Here is a 19,503-nt window from a genome sequence, read left to right on the forward strand (position 1 = left end):
GGAGAAGAGGACAGCCTTCCATTGGTCGACCGTCCAATCCTTGTGTTCGCGAGCAAACTCACGTCTGACTCGCCGATGCTCTGCCGTCAATTTGGGACCCGTAGCCGCTCTATGGGGCATGATCTTCTTCTCCCGCAACCTTCTTCTTACTGTAGAGACACTCACCACCGTTCTCCGAACTGCTTGCAGCTGTTGCTGCAGCTGGACAGCGTTGGAGAAACGGTTCCGCAAAGACGTCGACACAATAAAGCGGTCGTCTCTTTCGGAAGTGCAGCGTTGTCCTCCGGATCCAGGCTTCCTGGTGAAGCTTCTAGTCCTCTGGAATCGATGAACTGCTCGGAGAACTCGGAAACGGCTTATGTTGAGTTGCCGAGCAACCGCAGACTGCGTCATTCCTGATTCCACCAGGGCTACTGCTTGAGCTGCTTCTGCTTCCGTGGTATCCATTTTCTTGGGGTGTTTTCTTTCTCCAGCTGTTCCGGTGTGACCTCTGTGAACTCTGGATACCGAATGACCCATATTCCATTTTTACCCCCCCCCTTTTAAACCTATCCAAGGTAACGCAACTAGCGCCCCTTACAACGCGTATTGTAGGTGTTCTTTCAGAACGCCGTAATTTCGTGATTATTATTATTTTTCCCAAAAATGCTTTACTCATGTTTTAATGCTTATTAATTGTGCTTTTAAATGATGTATATATTGTGAGGGTATAATACATATGATAAGAGCTATATTCGCTTAAAACAAAAATCGGTGGGTGTGCGATTTCCGTGACGCCGAGTGTATGTGATTATTTGTGTAGGGTGTTCGAGCGCGCATGCGCGGGCGGGCGGCGCGGGGAGCTGACGCTGGAGGCGGCGCGCGAGGCGGCCGCGCGCCCGCGCCAGCCCCTGCGCCCGCGCCGCGTCGCCACCACCGCCAAGAGGAAGAAGGTAACACGCACACTCGCACTCACTCACACACACCATGCGCGGGGAGCTGACGCTGGAGGCGGCGCGCGAGGCGGCCGCGCGCCCGCGCCAGCCCCTGCGCCCGCGCCGCGTCGCCACCACCGCCAAGAGGAAGAAGGTGACACACACCACACCCCTCCCCCTCCCCCTCCCCCCAACACACACACTCCTCCTCTCAGCCACAACTCACCTACACACCAGCGGTTACAATAGAAGCAGCGCGCCACCATTTCATACTGTTGATGGTTAAATGCGCACGATCACGCCCCGAGTTGCATGCTAAAATTGAAATTACAACGTGCCAATGCAAATACTCCAGCGTAAATTTTACAAAAATAACTAACATCTGACCCTCCAAATCCGAAACAAAAACTAGGCTGTATAGTAGGGGATCCCGGATATATGGTCGACCTTCACCAATACGTCTGACGGATGAAACTTATATTTTATGAAAGAAAATATATTCCAGAACATAAATAAATATGCCTAAAGAAATATGGTCAAGGCTATTTTTAATAAATTTTTGAAAAAAAAAACTTTTTTCGTCAAATTTCACCGATTTGCCTGACGAACGAAATAAGTTTCAAAGGAAAGTATACAACTTGTACAACATAAATCAACTAGGTTGCCTATCTTTTTCCGGTCACTATTATGTGGTTGCCGAGTTTAAAGAGGTGATTTTATTTTGAAAGGCCTATCCAACGACACCCCACACTATAAGGTTGAAACTAGAGATGCCACGAATATTCGGCCACTTTGCCGAATATTCGGTATTCGGCCGAATGTTGCCTACTATTCGACCGAATACCGAATATCTGTTGCACCTACCTAAAAAGAAAAATTACACAAAAAAAATAACCAAAAACTAGGTATATTTAATATTTAATGCCGAATATTCGGGGGGTCTTTAAACAACATTTTTTGATAAATTGAATCATTTCGGAAATAATCGTTAAGAAAGAAAAAAAAAAGGTTTTCCCTTCTAACTTTTGAACCATCGGTCCAAAAAATATGAAAAAATTATAAAAATAGTGCTTAAAAACTCATTCAAATTAAATTAAAAGAAACTTGATCAGTTAAGCCGATTATGAGTTATTGCTAAAAGTCTTCCCTTCTTATTTTATTTAAAAGCCTGGCAACCCTTATTTGTGACCGGAAATTCGCATCAACCCTATACCATTGTATTTGCAATAAAATTACCATCATTTTGATGTATAATTCAAGCGTCAGACAGATGAGTGCAATTATGGATCTAAAATCACCTCTTTAAACACGGCAACCACATAATAGTGACCGGAAAAAGATAGGAAACCTAGTTGATTTATGTTGTACAAGTTGTATACTTTCCATTGAAACTTATTTGACGAAAAAAAATATTTTTTCAAAAATTTATTAAAGATAGCCTTGACCATATTTCTTTAGGCAACCCTATTTATTTATGTTATGGAACATATTTTCTTTCATAAAATGTAAGTTTCATCCGTCAGACGTATTGGTGAAGGTCGACCATATATCCGGGATCTCCTACTATTAGTGAAATTAATCGCATTTCTTCACAATGATTTCTACTGAAGTTTCAAAAGTGCTAACCTACCCCTAGAGCAACGTACCAAGACCTACTTTAACAATACGAGGTATATCTGCCATGTGCGAAATACATAGAAAAGAAATGAAAAGCAACACTCACACCCAACATACCCTCTAACTTTCATATTATTCACCTCATCTATTTCAAACACATTTGTTATTAAATTGCAAATTTTGAGGCACCTATTTTTAAGACCCATATTTCAAGTAGTCATCCCTGTTTATAAAATCTTTAAGCCTTTTTAAAAAATAAATAATTTAGCCTATATACGTCCCACTGCTGGGCACAGCTCTCCTCTCAAGCATGAGAGGCCTGACAGGGTTTGGGCTATAGTCCCCGCGCTGGCCCAATGCCTTTTTAAGAAAAACAGTTTTTAAGTGATAGGGTTCAGTAGTAGTAGCGGTTGACCAAAATCAGCTGCAAATGGTGTTAAAGGTATGAAAATCGGCACGATTAATCTTTAGGCCATTTGAATCAAAAAAAAAACTAAAACTAAATATTTTCGAAATAAATTTCTTGGGGTTAGATATGAGGATATAGGGTATTACTTGAGGTATATTTTGCAAAAAATAATTCAACGGTTTCGTAATTGGAGGAACCCAAACTTGGTATGTTTTGAAAATTATTTTAATTTTAATTGAATGCAAGTGACGGAAATATAATAATGTGATATATTTTTAGAACCGGCTCAGAATGCCCTTTTATTTAATACCACACACGATAGGTCTCTGAACAATTTTTTTTATTTTTTCATACAAACAAAGATGACGTCTTATCTCCTTTCCCTTTGTTTTTTTTTTGGTGCTACGAGTCAAATTGATTCAAATGACCTAAAGACTAATCGTGCCGATTTTCATACCTTTAACACCATTTGCAGCTGATTCCCGAATTTCAGGTTGTACCGCTATCACTATAGCACAATTTCTGACACCCATAGCCACTAAAAGCTTAATCATATTTTACGCAGTTTTCTAAATAACCAACTTTAAAGCATTTGACGCCAGGAACTTTTACCAAACACGCAAAAATGTCTAAAATTTAAACTAAAAAGGCACTTAATCAAAACTTTGCTAAAAAATTAAATTACAAGGACCCTGATATTAACCCTTTACCAGGCTAAGGGATATATATTTCCCACATACGGCGCTTCAAACATGTGTTCTAATTTCGATGAGTAAGACTGACGTCGATTGTAATTTTTGAAATGTCAGCCTGGGGCCTATCCCACGAAACTTTACAAGTGTACAATTCAACAATATTGTTAAATTGTAAACAAAAATACGTACCACAATAATTTTACATATGTCACATGTACAAGTCTACAATTTACAAATATTTTGCATTTGAGGACCCGTAACACAAAACATAGAGGGTATGTCAAGATAACATACATAAGTGTGACATAGGGGCTGTCCATAAATTACGTCATCGATTTTTGACGATTTTGGACCCCCCCCCCCCCTATAATCATCCAAAAATCATGCTTCAAATGACCCCATTTCCTCCTACTTCATGCTACCGTCATCCGATGTCCAGACCCCCCCCCCCCTAATTTGAAATGACGTAATTTATGCATAGCCCCAATACGTAGCATTGTATTTATTACAATTTTAAGGGTTAACCCAAAAACACCTTTTCCACAGGACGAAATCAGCGTAGACTGCCTGGACTTCAACAAAAAGATCCTCCACACGGCGTGGCACCCGCACGAGAGCATCATCGCCGTCGCCGCCACAAACAATCTCTTCATCTTCCAGGACAAGTTCTAGCCTCCGCCAACCCTGTCCTAACCTTCCAGGCACGTCTGAGGACCTTATTGTCGGGTAATACGGCTCAAAATGCAACGGCCTTCAGGCTTCAACTGAGCCTTTAAATAGCCAGAAAAGGCCTTCAGTTTTGAGCTTTATCACAAAGGTTTAGAGTTCAGAATGAGGAAGATACAGTGCTTAAGAGTTTTGAAACTCTGAATTCTTGGTAAAGGCCTTAGTTTCAGCCTTATCACAAATAGGATTCTAAGTAAACCTGGTATTTATACGTCTTACGTGCGAGTTGATATGCCCTGGAGGCAATAGCTTATTGTTGGATTGCGTCTCGATTATGGGAAGATGGAAGATTGTCAAGCAATGAATTACAACTGTCAATCGGTCAGAATGTCTGTGAACATAAAAGAAAGGCTGGACTACGCTCCCAAAGTCTTGGGTAACATATAACACACTTTGATGAACTTAACTGGAACCTATAGATTGAGTGTACAATGAGCATCAAATAGATATCATACATCCTTATTTCATGGTAACAAAGGTGTGTTATGATATATTTATCCACTTTATTTGATGCTGACTGTTCTCGCAACCAGTACACGGATTGCACTTGGTAAAATAGAGAGATACTTTTCACTGCAGTCAACCATTATACGCCAATACATACTGTAATTTTGTACTTCGTAATAATCCCCATACAATATAAGCATAAGGTTGGGGAAACATAGAACAAGGTACAATTTAATCAAGGCCTGATCTTCCTCTGTGTAACTCGAAACGCGAACTATTACGGTGTCGATAAGGCAGGTACTGTTGGAAACTTACGGTAGAAATCGCAGTGGTAGCTATTAACTTGTTATCTTACATTGTACCCCCAGTTTTAACTACACCATCTCTCTCTTTCAGATTGTATGAGTGTCAAAAGACGAACTTGTCCCGTCACTCAGGGGATAATCAATCAATCAATCATTTATTGCACCATGGTAAAAACAAGAGGTATTTTAACACATTGAGTGCCGGGAACCCGCTCGGCGGGTTCTCTATTCGTAGTCGCTTTCTTCTACAAAGCGGTACAACGCTGGGATCGGCTACGAGCGTAGCGCTACAAAAACGCTGGCAATTGATGTCTTAAAGTTGTGTTACATTGATATACGATAAAGCTAAAGCCCCTATTTATATGGTAGCGTTATCTTGCCTAGAGTTGTGATTGGATTTAAATAATAATACAAGCTCAACCAAAAATACTTCTACAGATGGAAGTCATGTGCTTTCAAATGGATTATTGGAAATAACTCCCATGATAAGTCCATAAAAAGCTAACCAGATATTTGTGACGTTTTAAACTAAAAGGTACCACATTGTCGGCTGTTGTTAAGGTTGATTTCAAATTGATGCTGTATGGAAATAACGCCTTTTGACAACCGACAATAAGTACCCTTTTGGTTGAAAATGGCACATTCTCTTACAAAAGTGTAAACTTGATTGCCACCTTTAAAACTAGTCACCGTTACTGCTTCAATGAAGTTGCGTTTTAAAAGCTACCACTGCAGTATTGTTAAAAAATATCTAGCACATTGTATAGTCGACATTCGTTCTACGTGGCCCATATATCTTCGCTCTTTTGTAAAGGGCTTGGCGTTTGACACATTGCTTATTGGCGATCCAAATGTTATAATAACACAAGTAATTATTTTTGTCCAAATGTGTTAGGTATTGTCTTGCTGTGGTTTATTTGGCGTTGCTGAAATGGCTCCTCTACACGAATGGCCAACGCCGGCCAATCCAAGGGACGCAGCCATGCGGTAGACTGAGATAGCAATATCACTTGCTCCCTCTAATGCATAAATGCGTCCCTTGGATTGGCCGGCGTTGGCCATTCGTGTAGAGGAGCCAAAATACTAAATTGGACATCTATTGTCAACTATACAACGTTCTAGTATCTAGTTAGGATATAAGTCCGTTAGTTAAACTCTGATATAATTTATACGCTTGTAATAACTTAAGGTTCTAAGCGATTAATTAAGTATTTATTGTTTAATGACACCATAAGGTGAATTACCTTAACCGAGTAAAAATGAGATTAGTTAGGATTATCAAATAACGATGCTTGCTAGCTTGAAATGTATGGAGACATGCAAATATTTACCAACGACCTCATATACTACACTTAAAAAAAACTTAAACAACAAGAGCGGATGTAGAACATATGACGCTAGTCGCGCGGCAAAAAAATACACATTTCTAATTAGTACTGTGCGAAAGAGGATGCTGACTTAACCCTTCACCAGGCTAAGGGATATATATTTCCCACATACGGCACTTCAAACATGTGTTCTATTTTCGATGAGTTTCGAATTGTCATTTTTGAAATGGTAAAGGGTTAACAGGCAGTTGTGCCGAGCGGTCGATCAAAAATTGACGTTTAAACATCAAAACTATAAAAACATACTCCGGAAGAGTTTGTGTACATTTCAAGCGGCTATAAGTAAATTTGATCTGGTATAGCAGTGCATTCCTGCATCATTATCACATTATGCCTTAAAATAATAATATAATTGTACAAGCCTAGTGTCCAATACAATTTAGTTTCATAAACTGGTTTTAGGCATTGCTATGTCGAATTGAACATTGAAAATATGTGTCAGCTATTGACAGACGAATTTCTTCAATATGTCTTAAATCCACAGTTATGGCTTCCATTTTAAATTATCACAGTTATAATTGTTATAAATTATGGTGTTGCAAATTAAAAGTGTCACTGTCAGGCAAAATGGTACCACATAGAATTTCAACCAGAATTCTACTGACAAACTATTGGTACCAGTAGTTTTGCCTGGGAATGTCACTACTACACTAAAACCATAATAAATTGTTATTACATGTGACATGTTAGCCTAGAAACCCAATTAATTTGCTACACAGTTACAAAAATGCAATATTGCAAAAGCAGTTTTACCTCCATAAATATGATTTAATTTCAAAATAGTCTTATTTATTTAGAAATTAAATGTAACACTACAAATTTAAATTTGCTGGTAATATGTCCCAACTTCACAAGTAATATGATACTTTTAAAATTTGACTAACAGCAATATAAATTTGTTAGTGATATTACCTACATATACGTAACACTTTTGTTTACACAGACACCGTCTACCTTTAGGCTCGTGCCTTAGTGTGCGTACAGTTTTTGTTAATCGTTTTTTTATTTATTATTGTACTTCTTAAATATTTGTGATCGTTTTTTAACTTATGAAGTCGCTTAGGCATAGGTGGCGTGGCGTTCAGAGACCGCGAGATGTGATGAGAGTTATTCATATCTTAAGAATTCGTGAGTTGTTATGAACGCATCATTTTAATTTCGTAGTGAGAAAGCTATTAAATGTCTTTCAATAAACAAGTGTCCAATACCCGCCATTACTGGGTCTCATTGTTTTTGCAAAATGTAATTTCCCTGAAATGTTTTTGTCTCAGGAAAATAGGTACCGCTTTGTCGGTTGTGAAAAATATTGACGGTTGACTATGTGGTACCATTTCCGGATAAATGTGCAAGGGAAAGCTTAAAACATTTTCTATAATGTAAATATAGCGAACGAATGGAGGCCTGAATAATATAAATATAGTATATTTTGTCACAATGTATGTTAATGTACAGAGTTATATATATTTGTACTTAAATTGTGTAAAGCTTCTGTGAAATTATGTTGGAAAAAGTATTTGTGATGAATTTGATTTTTGTAAAATATTTTCTAGGCGCCTCTGAGGCCTGTGATCCATGTTTAGACTTCTGTATAAAACGTTTGCTTAAGCCCTATCTCAATTTCAGGCACTTCCATAGGTTGGGATCGTTATATAAAATCTCCATTTTTTTATGTTGATCGATTGTATAGGATGTGTTAAGTTTTAGTTTTTTTTTTTCTAATGTAAGGGGCGCAGTCAATTCCTTAAAAAAAATTAGTTTTAGTCTCACAACGCTGTTCGCTACATAGCCATGGCTCGATAGATGTAAGTTAAAAAAAAAAACGATTTGTGATAATTCAAAAAAAGCTAACTGCAGCTATGTTTAGACATCGCTTGACAGTACAGGAATTGACTCGGTCCCGAAATATCAATGTAATATACTGTGAGTTTGTAGCGTACAAGCAAAGACATGTATAGTTGTGCGAGTGTGCGAGCGAGAGACGACGAGTGACTGAGATAGTTTAAGTCTAGTTAATAGTTAGGCAAAAACTGTGAGAGCGCATACAGAGAAATCAGTTTTTTTTTTTTTGCATCGAGGGATCAACGGAGGGCTTACAAAATGTGATAAAATCGCAGTTGAGCGGTGTTAGGTAGGGTGAACTCGAGTGCGGTCTTGGACAACGAATTGGGAGCCACTGGACCCGCGCCTCGCCTGCCCGACCGATGCTTGTGACACTAAACCAACATTTGGACTAATATTTTCTTTGAACGCTACAAAAATGACTGCAACTTGAAAATATGACACATATTGGTATCGAACGCAAACATAAATAAATGGAATCTATGAAAGGGCTCAAATTTGTACTAACGAGTTACTATGTTTGCGGTAACGTGACCATGTTGAAACGCATTCCAAAATTGCAGCGTTTTTTTTGTGACAGTCAAAGAATTTATTTGAATAGTTCTACAGAACTTACAATAGACATGGGTAATTGATCACAAGCATTTGGTCTACGCAGAGCTAAACTTTCAAATTTAAACCAGTGAACTGGCAATATGTACACGTTTTTGTGAATTTTATATGCTTGTCACTATATTATACACCGTTATCCGTCTATGTTGTGCCCAAGAGCTTTACAATGCAATAAATGCAATAATGTTGAATGTAGTAAAAGCGTCAGTGCGTCTATTGGTATTATATCCTCAAAACTGTGTAAGCCTTTATGTCAGGGAATATATTTCCCACATGATTTTGAACTTTGTTCCAAAGTGATAGGGTTCAATTTTGAATGATTTATGCCAACCTTATGCCTTATAAAGGGTTAAAATAATGACTAGTCTTAGTCCCATTACATTTGTATAGCATCGTGTGTAACAATTTAATCAACCCCACTATGAGAGGACTATCAAAGCGCAATAAATAGTATACTGAAATCTCAATAACAAGTCGCCACTTACAAACATAAAGAACGCCGTCATTTACATTTGGTATTTTATACTGGTCTGTATAACTTTCTTGATTGCCATTGTCTGCCATAGTTGACAAAGTTTACAGTATAAAATGGACCGTAATAGATTCTGATAGACTATTGCGTTAATTAAAATTGTCATAGCGGTCAAAATGTTAAGGTACAACGCTACTAAATACACGCGAGAAGTTAGTGATCCTTTCGCGAATGGCGTTCGCTTTTGACGCACCTTTACCAGGCATAGAGATGTCAGAAATTATTCAAAATGGAACCCTATCACTTTGCAATAATGTTAAAATCATCGTAGTGCGAAAGTGGGATAAGTGGGAAATATATTCCCTCTGTCTTATAAAGGGTTAAAAACATGTTTTGCCAAGTGTATTGGCAATAGACATACGGACTGATTGAAGGACTGTCGGTATGTGCCATTAGCGGGGCGCGGTGTCCCCACGGGAAGTGTTGTTGAATCCAAAATATTTCCTATAATATAAATTTTTATATCTGATTTGTGTATTTTATTTGGTAGTTACTGAAAATACCCAAAGTTACCCAAAATTAAAGATATATGAAGTTAACAACATAACTAATTTTTATTTTAGAATGCTGTATTATAAGTCTTCCTAAAATCTGGAATTCCTGGATAAAATTTATTATTAATTTATAAAAAAATAAATTTATTTTCTTTGATATTAACGCTTGTTCTTTGCGTAAAATCTGGAATTCCTGGATAAAAATAAATATTTTCTTTGCGATACGCTTGTTGTAGCAGAGGAGTTAGTAAATAATGATATTCCACTTTTTTTATATTATTATAAAAATGTACATTTGCACATGCAACTACCACATACTTGTTACTAAGTTTAAACAGGTGTTGTTGACGTTACATGTACTTGTTTTTTCATATACATATATAGTTAGCAGAAATTTTAAATTACATATAATAAATATTGTTTAAACATTTGAGATCTATATCTTAACACAAAAGTTATTAAAATGATTTTTGTAGTACCTATAGGTACACTATGATTAAGATACGCTAGAAAATCATCTGTCAATTAGAAATGTGTATGAGTAAACAAGATTTAGGTACCTGCTACCTACCCAATCGGTAGATATAACCCTCTTTTGCCAATTGACCTGATATAATGTCAATGTATAAAAATGCCTGGACTCTTTCCGAATTGATTATGTATGATACTGAATTAATGGGTGATTTTTGGAATTACCTCAGTATTTTCTAACAAAGTGTTTGTTGCTGACTGTATTACTTGCATATGTTGATTTAAATAAAGAAGGCAAGTACACAGCAAGGAGAATAACGAAAATAAACACCGCTGCATGCACGGTGTTGCTCAATCCGGTTCCAAAGGCAGAGGGGGCAACATGCTGCGGACTATACTGGTGTTAGCTCTGGTCGGGCTGTGTGGAGCAGGTAAGTGTTCTTGTATTTGTGTTTTAGGGGGGTAATTAGTAATTACATACATTTTTGCAAGACACTTACACCTAAGAGGGGCAAGGAGATAAATAACTACATTTATAAAAATAAATAATCCCCTGTATGCGGATTTTCAATCAAATAGGGAATTTACCCACGGTACATAACCATGCAAGCATACATTTTCCATTGCAAAACAAAGTTATGCAGGTAAATGTTTACCTGTCTACATAGGTATTTTTCGACATTTATGTTTCAAGGTTATTGATATCTATGTTTAGATTTAAAGCGATGTGGCAAAAACGAGGACTAACGTGAGCTCGTATTCTCATATATGTACAAGTGTTAAACAACTAATGTCCCAAAGGCACTACGGTATGGTGGCAGTGGTTGGCGCCATTGTCATCCAAAACTATGCTACTACTGACACGAATGAATGAGACGAAGTTACCGAAGTTAATTTAATTTTTATTAAATCTTCCTCATAGATTATGACATACAATGCGACTCGTCACAACACATGGTCATCGATTGCCGCCAACCCTGTCCTCCAGAAAGGACATGCCAAAACAAGGACGGTCCTATACCGCCCTGTGTGCCTCCTATGGGACCTTGCAAGAAACAATGTGTGTGCGAAGATGGCTACGCGAAAAACCAGTGGGGAGGATACTGCATCACTTACGCACAGTGCTGTAAGTTGTTTGCAATACGAAATCGCAGCGCAAAGAGGGTGAAACGCCGGAGTGGGTTTAGTGGGTAGGGCCAAAATTCCAAAACACACCGTACGTAATTCCCACTCCGTCAAAAAGAAGGGGTAAACAAGGTTCGCAGAGTTCTGTCGTCAATATTATGGTCCTGCCTTTCAGATAAATGTCCCGGCAAGAACCAGTACTTTGCCTGCGACGGGCCATACAGTCAGAACTGCACGGGTAGCTGCCACTGCACAGATGGCTATGCACGAGACGCTAACGGCACCTGCGTGTCTACCGCACCCCCTCCGGTTGATAACCACCCGCCACCGCCTCCACCGATAACTCCTTCGCCCCCTGTTACAGCTCCGACTGAATGTCCACCAGGTCAGTATATGGCTAATCTATCTCTGCGCCGGATAATTTCAGCTTGCTGCGAAGAGCGACAGGGAAATAACATACCTTTGTCTGTCCCTCTCAGCAAAAGTACCTAGCGACCTGATAGACTTATTAGCCCCTACTTTAGCTTTGAGTTTGAGCCATAGACAATTAGACAATATACCCTAAATGGTTCCTAAAAAGATAGTGATAAATGTTAACATCACCATATGCTTCGATCTGATGATGGAGACCGAAGAGGTATAGAAATTAAGTGATAAAACAACGCAACATTCTTGAACTAGTTGGAAAAAGTACCTACTTAAAAGAATGTATCAAAAATAAACTAATGAAAACACTTATAATTGGTTTATTAATTATCCTTATACCTACCTAGTCTAGTTTTGGCCTAGGCCTTTGTTCAGCAGCAGCTCTCAGTCTAGCTTCGGCTAGGTATCTGTTGCGGAAAGGTTGCGGATAATATGTTGTAGATATCTTCTCACTCAGGTCCCAAGCTCGTATGCGACAACGCCACCCGACACCAGGTCCTGGCCTGCAGATTCGGCTGTCCACCAGAACGGTCCTGTCAGAACCGCCACCGACCGCCTCCGTCCTGTTCCCCGCCGGCGCCGTGGCTCAAGTGCACGGATCAATGCGTCTGCGCTAAAGGCTATGTGAGGAACAAGCCTAGTGGTGTTTGTGTCACGGAAAAACAGTGCGGTAAAGATCGGTTTTCCTAGAATAGCGGTGCCGTCATATAGCGCCTATAGCGGCCGTTTCCATTCTAAATAATACGGCTAAATATGGATGTCGTAGTATTTGTATGGAGACACAGAAGAAATAATAGTACTACCGTACAGAAAGGACACTTCCTACAAACCCGAAGTTTGACAGCGATTCAGGGTCGAACTATTTCGGCTATTTAGGGTTGTCAAAATTCAAGTGATTATCTTATCTGTGGTCGTGCACGCACAGGGAAGTCAAGTGGTGCCAACCCTAATAATTATATGACGGCACCGCTATCCTAGGAAACCAGAGCATAATACTTAAGCGTTCCGCGTCTAGGTACCTTTTGCAGCCTCCTAAGGCCCAACATCCTACCTATAGCACTTATTCAGTTCAATGAAATTTAAATCATATTCGATTCGAACAGAGTTGCTTTTGCTTTGTTTCGTTCAGTTTTTGAACAACGCAAAATCAACTCTATTTCCTACCTTGTAGCTTGAAATTTCTGTGACAAATTTTGCATTTTTCATTTGTATGGCCGGGGCTTAGCAGGGTAGAATAAATGTACCATGGTGCATACGGTAGGTACCTATTATGTCAACGCTAACGCTGAACAAACCACGAAATCGCAAAAAACTGTTCCATTGAAGAATTACTATTAAAACCGCGTTTAAGATGACTCGCGCTAGACCGGGCCGGGCCCGGGCCAAAGCGTCCGATATGTCATTTTCTATGACGTCTGATCGGTGATCTTGTGGTGCTTTCCATAGAAAACGAAGCTCCGACCCGGCCCCGGCCCGGTCTACTGTGCGTCACGTAAGTATACAAGTAAAAAAATGTTGTAGAAGCATACATAAAGTCCATTAAGTGTGTAGCTCTTCACACGAACTCTGATGACTGAGGTACCATCGCCCACAATGTTAACTAAATATATGTCCATAGGTAAACCTTATTACAAAATGCATAAGGTCCACCGATGGACAGTTAAGACTGTTGCTGTTTGTACCTATGAGAGTTAGATGAGGCACAAGCCCCGTCATATTCTATCCTCCTAAGGCCCAGCCATACAAATAAATAATCCAAGATTTGCCACTGCAATTTGAACCTATACTGTAAGAATTAGACTTGATTTTGCTTTGTATAAAAATTGAACGACGCAAAACAAATGCAACTCTGTTCCAATTGGATATGAATTATGATTTAACCATTTGGACGCCAATGACCGATATATCCGCACCGCAGGTCCAACGCCCGATTAATCGGTCACAGAACACAGAGCAACATAGACCTACGTGCAATGCATAAAGTTCAATTTCAGTTTTGACACTTCGGTAACGTGGCGTCCGAGTGACAGCATTGTGTTTGACACGGCGTCGAAAAGCTTAAATTTCATCGAACTGAATAATTAAGTACATAGGTACTAGGGATGTTGCGGATATTCGCATCCGCATCCGCATCCGCGGAACATCCGCATGATTTTCAACATCCGCATCTGCATCCGCATCCGCATGAAATCGATGCGGAGCATCCGCATAATGCGGATGTCGACCAAGTCGGTAACAGGAACGTATTAGCGGCGCCGGCGGGTAATTTCGTCATTATATATAACGAAATCGTCTAGATCCCGAAAAGTCGACCAAGTTACTGTTTATTAAATAAAACGCACCTATATTCTTGCTCAAATACTAAACGTTTCGTTTTTTTTAATAAAAATTGTTAAAAATGTAATATTTGACGTTTTTTAAGTATCAAATCTTGACATCCGCATCCGCACCCGCGGATGTGAGACTTTAATTATCCGCATCCGCGGATGTCAAAAAATCTGCATCCGCAACATCCCTAAGGTACTATAGGTAGGACCTTGGGCCTTACGAGGCTATTCTATTCCTGAAAATACAATCCTTGCCTGCATTGCTAGCCTTGTGTATTTCAGACAAATGCCCCGGCGAAAACGAGTACTTCCAGTGCGAGGGAGACAACGAACCTGACTGCGATGGCCACTGCTACTGTTTATCAAACCACGTGCGAGACAAGGACGGGAAATGCGTTTACGTCGATCCGGCGTCGACTCCGAAAGTGGACCCACCACCTACTACGACAGAAAACCCACAATGTGAGTTTGAAGTCTATTTTCAACCCGTAGCGTATATAAATGGGGAGATGGTGGCCGAGTGGATATGACGTCTGACTTTCAATCCGGAGGTCGCGGGTTCAAATCCTGGCTCGTCCCAATGAGTTTTTCAGGTTCAATGAGTACATCATGATATGATTACCCCCAGGCCTCAAGCTCTCATGCGACACCACCCGGTACGAGACCCCAGCTTGCGTACACGGCTGTCCCCCAGAGAGGTCCTGTCAGAACCGCTTCTGGCCTCCCCTGCCCTGCGCCCCGCCTGGCCCTGAGATACTGTGCACGAATAAATGCGTCTGCGACGATGGTTACCTGCGGAACGAGCCTACTGGCGTTTGTGTGACGGAAGTACAATGTGGTAAGTCTATTTGTTCATTCTCAAGCAACCAGACAGAACTGCGTACACGGGTGTCCCCCAGAGAGGTCCTGTCAGAACCGCTTCTGGCCTCCCCTGCCCTGCGCCCCGCCTGGCCCTGAGATACTGTGCACGAATAAATGCATCTGCGACGATGGCTATGTGAGGAACGAGCCTACTGGCGTTTGTGTGACGGAAGTACAATGTGGTAAGTCTATTTGTTCATTTTCAAGCAACCAGACAGAACTGCGTACACGGGTGTCCCTCAGAGGTCCTGTCAGAACCGCTTCTGGCCTCCCCCACCCTGCGCCCCACCTGGCCCTGAGACACTGTGCACGAATAAATGCATCTGCGACGATGGCTATGTGAGGAACGAGCCTACTGGCGTTTGTGTGACGGAAGTACAATGTGGTAAGTCTATTTGTTCATTCTCAAGCAACCAGACAGAACTGCGTACACGGGTGTCCCCCAGAGAGGTCCTGTCAGAACCGCTTCTGGCCTCCCCTGCCCTGCGCCCCGCCTGGCCCTGAGATACTGTGCACGAATAAATGCATCTGCGACGATGGGTACCTGAGGAACGAGCCCACTGGCGTTTGTGTGACGGAAGTACAATGTGGTAAGTCTATTTGTTCATTCTCAAGCAACCAGACAGAACTGCGTACACGGCTGTCCCCCAGAGAGGTCCTGTCAGAACCGCTTCTGGCCTCCCCTGCCCTGCGCCCCGCCTGGCCCTGAGATACTGTGCACGAATAAATGCGTCTGCGACAATGGGTACCTGAGGAACGAGTCTACTGACGTTTGTGTGACGGAAGTACAATGTGGTAAGTCTATTTTCACCACACCAGACGGAAAGGCTTACTTTACACTTCAAAAACTGATTGCAAAATTGCATTTTATTCACATGTGAGGCAAAGTAATCAAATGCAAATTTTGAGTTGTATTCTTATGATTGCTGGTAATAGAATTGACTTTTAAATGATGATTTTGGATGATAAATATTTAATAACATTTATTTGGATTTGATTTGATATTTTACATTTAATATTTGCTTCGGGTTGGTGTGGTGAAAAATGTTGTGTTTCACTCGGGGGCAAATTTTGTTTAACCCTCGCAACGCTCAAGATTCCATATTTCGAAACAATCGCTACGCTCGTGGTACAATTTCGGAATCTTTCGCTTGCTCGGGTATCAATATTAGCACGAACGGTTAAACAACAACTTTGCCCCATTTAGACCAAGAAAAGTCTGCAACGATTTTGGAAGCCCATGCACGCAGCAGCAAAAGAGTAGAAATTAAAAAGTGGCAACACTGTAGTGTCGTCCCGTTTTCTTATATAAATAGGTTTGAAAGGGACGACACTACAGTGTTGCCAAGCTGTACGTGTTATTTTAAACGTCAAAAGTCTATGAAATTCTTGGTCTAACTCTATCTACTTCTAATTTCAGACAAATGCCCCGGCGAAAACGAGTACTTCCAGTGCGACGGAGACAACGAACCTGACTGCGATGGCCGCTGCTACTGTTTATCAAACCACGTGCGAGACAAGGACGGGAAATGCGTTTACGTCGATCCTCCGAAAGTGGACCCACCACCTGTTACTACAACAGAGAAGCCACCATGTGAGTCATAGTCAATTTGAAAACCCGCAGCGTTTGTACTGTAGGTAACTTAACATTAGCACATCACAACTTTGGGAGCAAATCAAATTATTTTATTAAATATTTTTGATTACCACATCACTTAATATTATCTTATGTAAAACGTCACACACACACAGTTGAAAGTGGCCTCTTTTAAATAATTTCTGAATGTAGGTTTGTCTTCTTAAAGGATGACACGCCAGACCGGGCCGAGGCGTCCGACATGTCATTTTCTATGACGGCGCCATAATCACGTGGTACTTTCCATTGTAAACGAAGCGCCGGCCCCGGCCCGGTCTAGCGTGAGTCATCCTTAAATTGTCCCAGGCGTAGTTTTGGACTGTATCAAAAATTATCATAAATTGTGGGTTACCCATCTATAAAATCTATATTGTATTGTAGGTAATGTTTTAACAGTGTTTAACTAGATTAAGCATGAGGAGTGGGGGGAAATGACCGATCGGGATAGTCTTATGTATCTTTCAGTAAGAGTAGCAGCGAAAGCGCTATTATTGTTTGTCCTTGTCACAGTCTCACATTTTTTTTATTCCCCACCCTAAATTTAGTATGGATTATTGTGTCGCATTGCCTATGTTTTGTCCCTCACGGACGCACGCATATAGCACATCTATTCTATGTTTAACAAGCTTGTTTTCTCCCAGGCACGAAGCCCCTATCTTGCGACAACGCGACCCGCCACGAGGTCCCTTCCTGCGTCTACATTTGTCCCCGGGAACCAACATGCGAGAGCCGAAACTGGCCTCATACCACCTGTCCACCCCCTACTCTGGTCCAGTGTAACGAGAAGTGCGTCTGTGACGCAGGTTACATTAGGAACAAGCTTAATGGTCAATGCATTACTACAAAACAATGTGGTAAGATAATGTGTTATCTATGAAAAGGGACCTTATTGTCGATGCCGCTGCATATACTAGACTTGTCAGAGTCGTAACTGGCCTTACACTACTTATCCACTTTATATTGATTATACGGCTTCATTATTTCTCCATTAGGGTCTCCCCAGATATATCGACGCGGAATCGGCAAAAGCCGATAGGAAAAAGCTTTACTTATGTCTGCGCAATAAGAGCGAAAAAGTCGTCGTTCGGCTCGGCTCGTACGGCCGGCGCGAGACCCTTAAACGACGACTGTCCCTAACCTAGAAAAGAAGCAAATGAGCCGAACGGAATCCCCTGCGTATGGCAGACTTCTGTGATATCTTGCTGCGGTCGGCAACCTTTTAGCAGCCAAGTTAATATGTGTGACTTTATCAGACATTGTTTTTGACAATATTAGATACCTACAGAATAGCCAGGGGGGCTCGCGGGCTGCAAGTGAGAGGTTCGCGGGCCGCCTGTTGGCCCTGTTGCCGACCGCTGTTTTAGAGCAACAACTACATACGTCTGTCCCTGCAAGCACACATCCCACAGCCGTGTTTAGCCTTACACCAGCTGTCCACTTCCTGCCTAAAGACTTTTTTTAACGATAAAAACTATCAGCCTAGTTTAGTGTCTCACTGCTGGGCAAAGGCCTCCTCTTGTTTCTCCACTCCACCCTGTCTTTTGTACTTTTCCGCCAATCCGGATAGAATGCGTCCAAGTCGTACCGCCAAACTAATATGTAACCTAATAATTATTTCTTCTTCCAGACCTATGCTCCGGCGACAACGTGTACTTCGAATGCGATGGGAAATACTCAGAGGACTGCGACGGGCACTGCTACTGCTCATTTGGCTACGCGCGAGACAAGGATGGCAACTGCGTTTATGTCTATCCGGCTTCGCCTCCGAAATTACCGGATCCTCCCAGATCAGAACCAAAAGGTCGACGAAGCCGACGTCGCTACCCTATTCAACCAGTTCAAAAAGGTTCAACCAGTGCAAAAGGTTCAAGCAGTCCAACCGATTCAACCGGTGCAGCGTGTTCAACCGGTTGAACATAACAATGTTAACAAACCGGATTCATTATCTAGGATATGAAAACAGATCTTAAATGTATATGGATAGGTACTTTAAGACTAACAAAAGCAATATTTAAACGAAATATAACAAAGGTATTTTATATGATGAATAATTTTTATTTTAGTAAATGTAACAATTTTATCACAAGAAATTGACCAGATGATTATAATAGCCCTTGGATTTTTTAATCACAAATCATAAAACAAGTGTTCAACATTTTATATAGGTAATAGGGTGAATATACAACAGAGAATTTGCTTATTATATTTTAAAAAGGCAATTCTAGACATAGCAAAAAACTTAAATATTATGCTTAAGCTACGACGTTAGGCCCCATTCGCACAAGCGCTTTTTCAACATGCGTTAAAAAAGTGCTTGAATCTGTCCGCACGCTAAATTCGATTTAACGACCAATGCTTAAAGTCGAAAATCCAACAACGCGTGATAATAAGCACCACCGCCATTGTGTGAATAAATCAAGGCTCGGAACCGGTTTTTTCTTCATACATAAAATACCGGTATTACAGTGGCGTGACTCCCATACAAGCCCAAAAGCCGGGCTTGCCCTAAGGCAACTAATTGCCTTACCGAAATTACGTAGTGATAAGATCAATAAAGATTATTTTAAAATCGCGCGCCAAACGAACCCGTATTATTAAATTCAAGCCACAGCGGCCTCGAACCGCGGCACGAGCGTGTTGCAAAATTTTGCCGCGGCGTGGCGTCTCGTCCGCGCGAAA

General features: G+C 40.9%; 1 protein-coding gene and 1 long non-coding RNA gene across 7 annotated transcripts in view; both read left to right on the forward strand.

The window, feature by feature from the left end:
• Window positions 1-5,594, forward strand: part of LOC134801266 (protein phosphatase PP2A 55 kDa regulatory subunit) — a 98,345-nt gene extending 92,751 nt beyond the window's left edge. For 4 of the 6 annotated variants that reach the window (XM_063773794.1, XM_063773796.1, XM_063773797.1 and 1 more), the window contains 2 exons: window positions 803-1,068; window positions 4,182-5,594. In XM_063773794.1, the coding sequence (XP_063629864.1) occupies window positions 803-1,068; window positions 4,182-4,411 (496 nt within the window). In that variant the 3' untranslated portion in view covers window positions 4,412-5,594. The remainder of the gene's footprint in view (window positions 1-802; window positions 1,069-4,181) is intronic. The other 2 variants (XM_063773798.1, XM_063773799.1) reach the window with 1 other exon arrangement.
• Window positions 5,595-12,457: 6,863 nt separating this feature from the next.
• LOC134801088 (uncharacterized) lies at window positions 12,458-16,753 on the forward strand. Its single transcript, XR_010145629.1, has 4 exons — window positions 12,458-12,495; window positions 14,991-15,025; window positions 15,434-15,573; window positions 16,609-16,753. It is a non-coding gene; the product is annotated as an uncharacterized LOC134801088 (long non-coding RNA).
• The last annotated feature ends 2,750 nt before the right edge of the window (window positions 16,754-19,503 follow it).

Source organism: Cydia splendana, chromosome 21, assembly GCF_910591565.1.
Source record: "Cydia splendana chromosome 21, ilCydSple1.2, whole genome shotgun sequence".
NCBI classification, from domain to species: Eukaryota; Metazoa; Arthropoda; class Insecta; order Lepidoptera; family Tortricidae; genus Cydia; species Cydia splendana.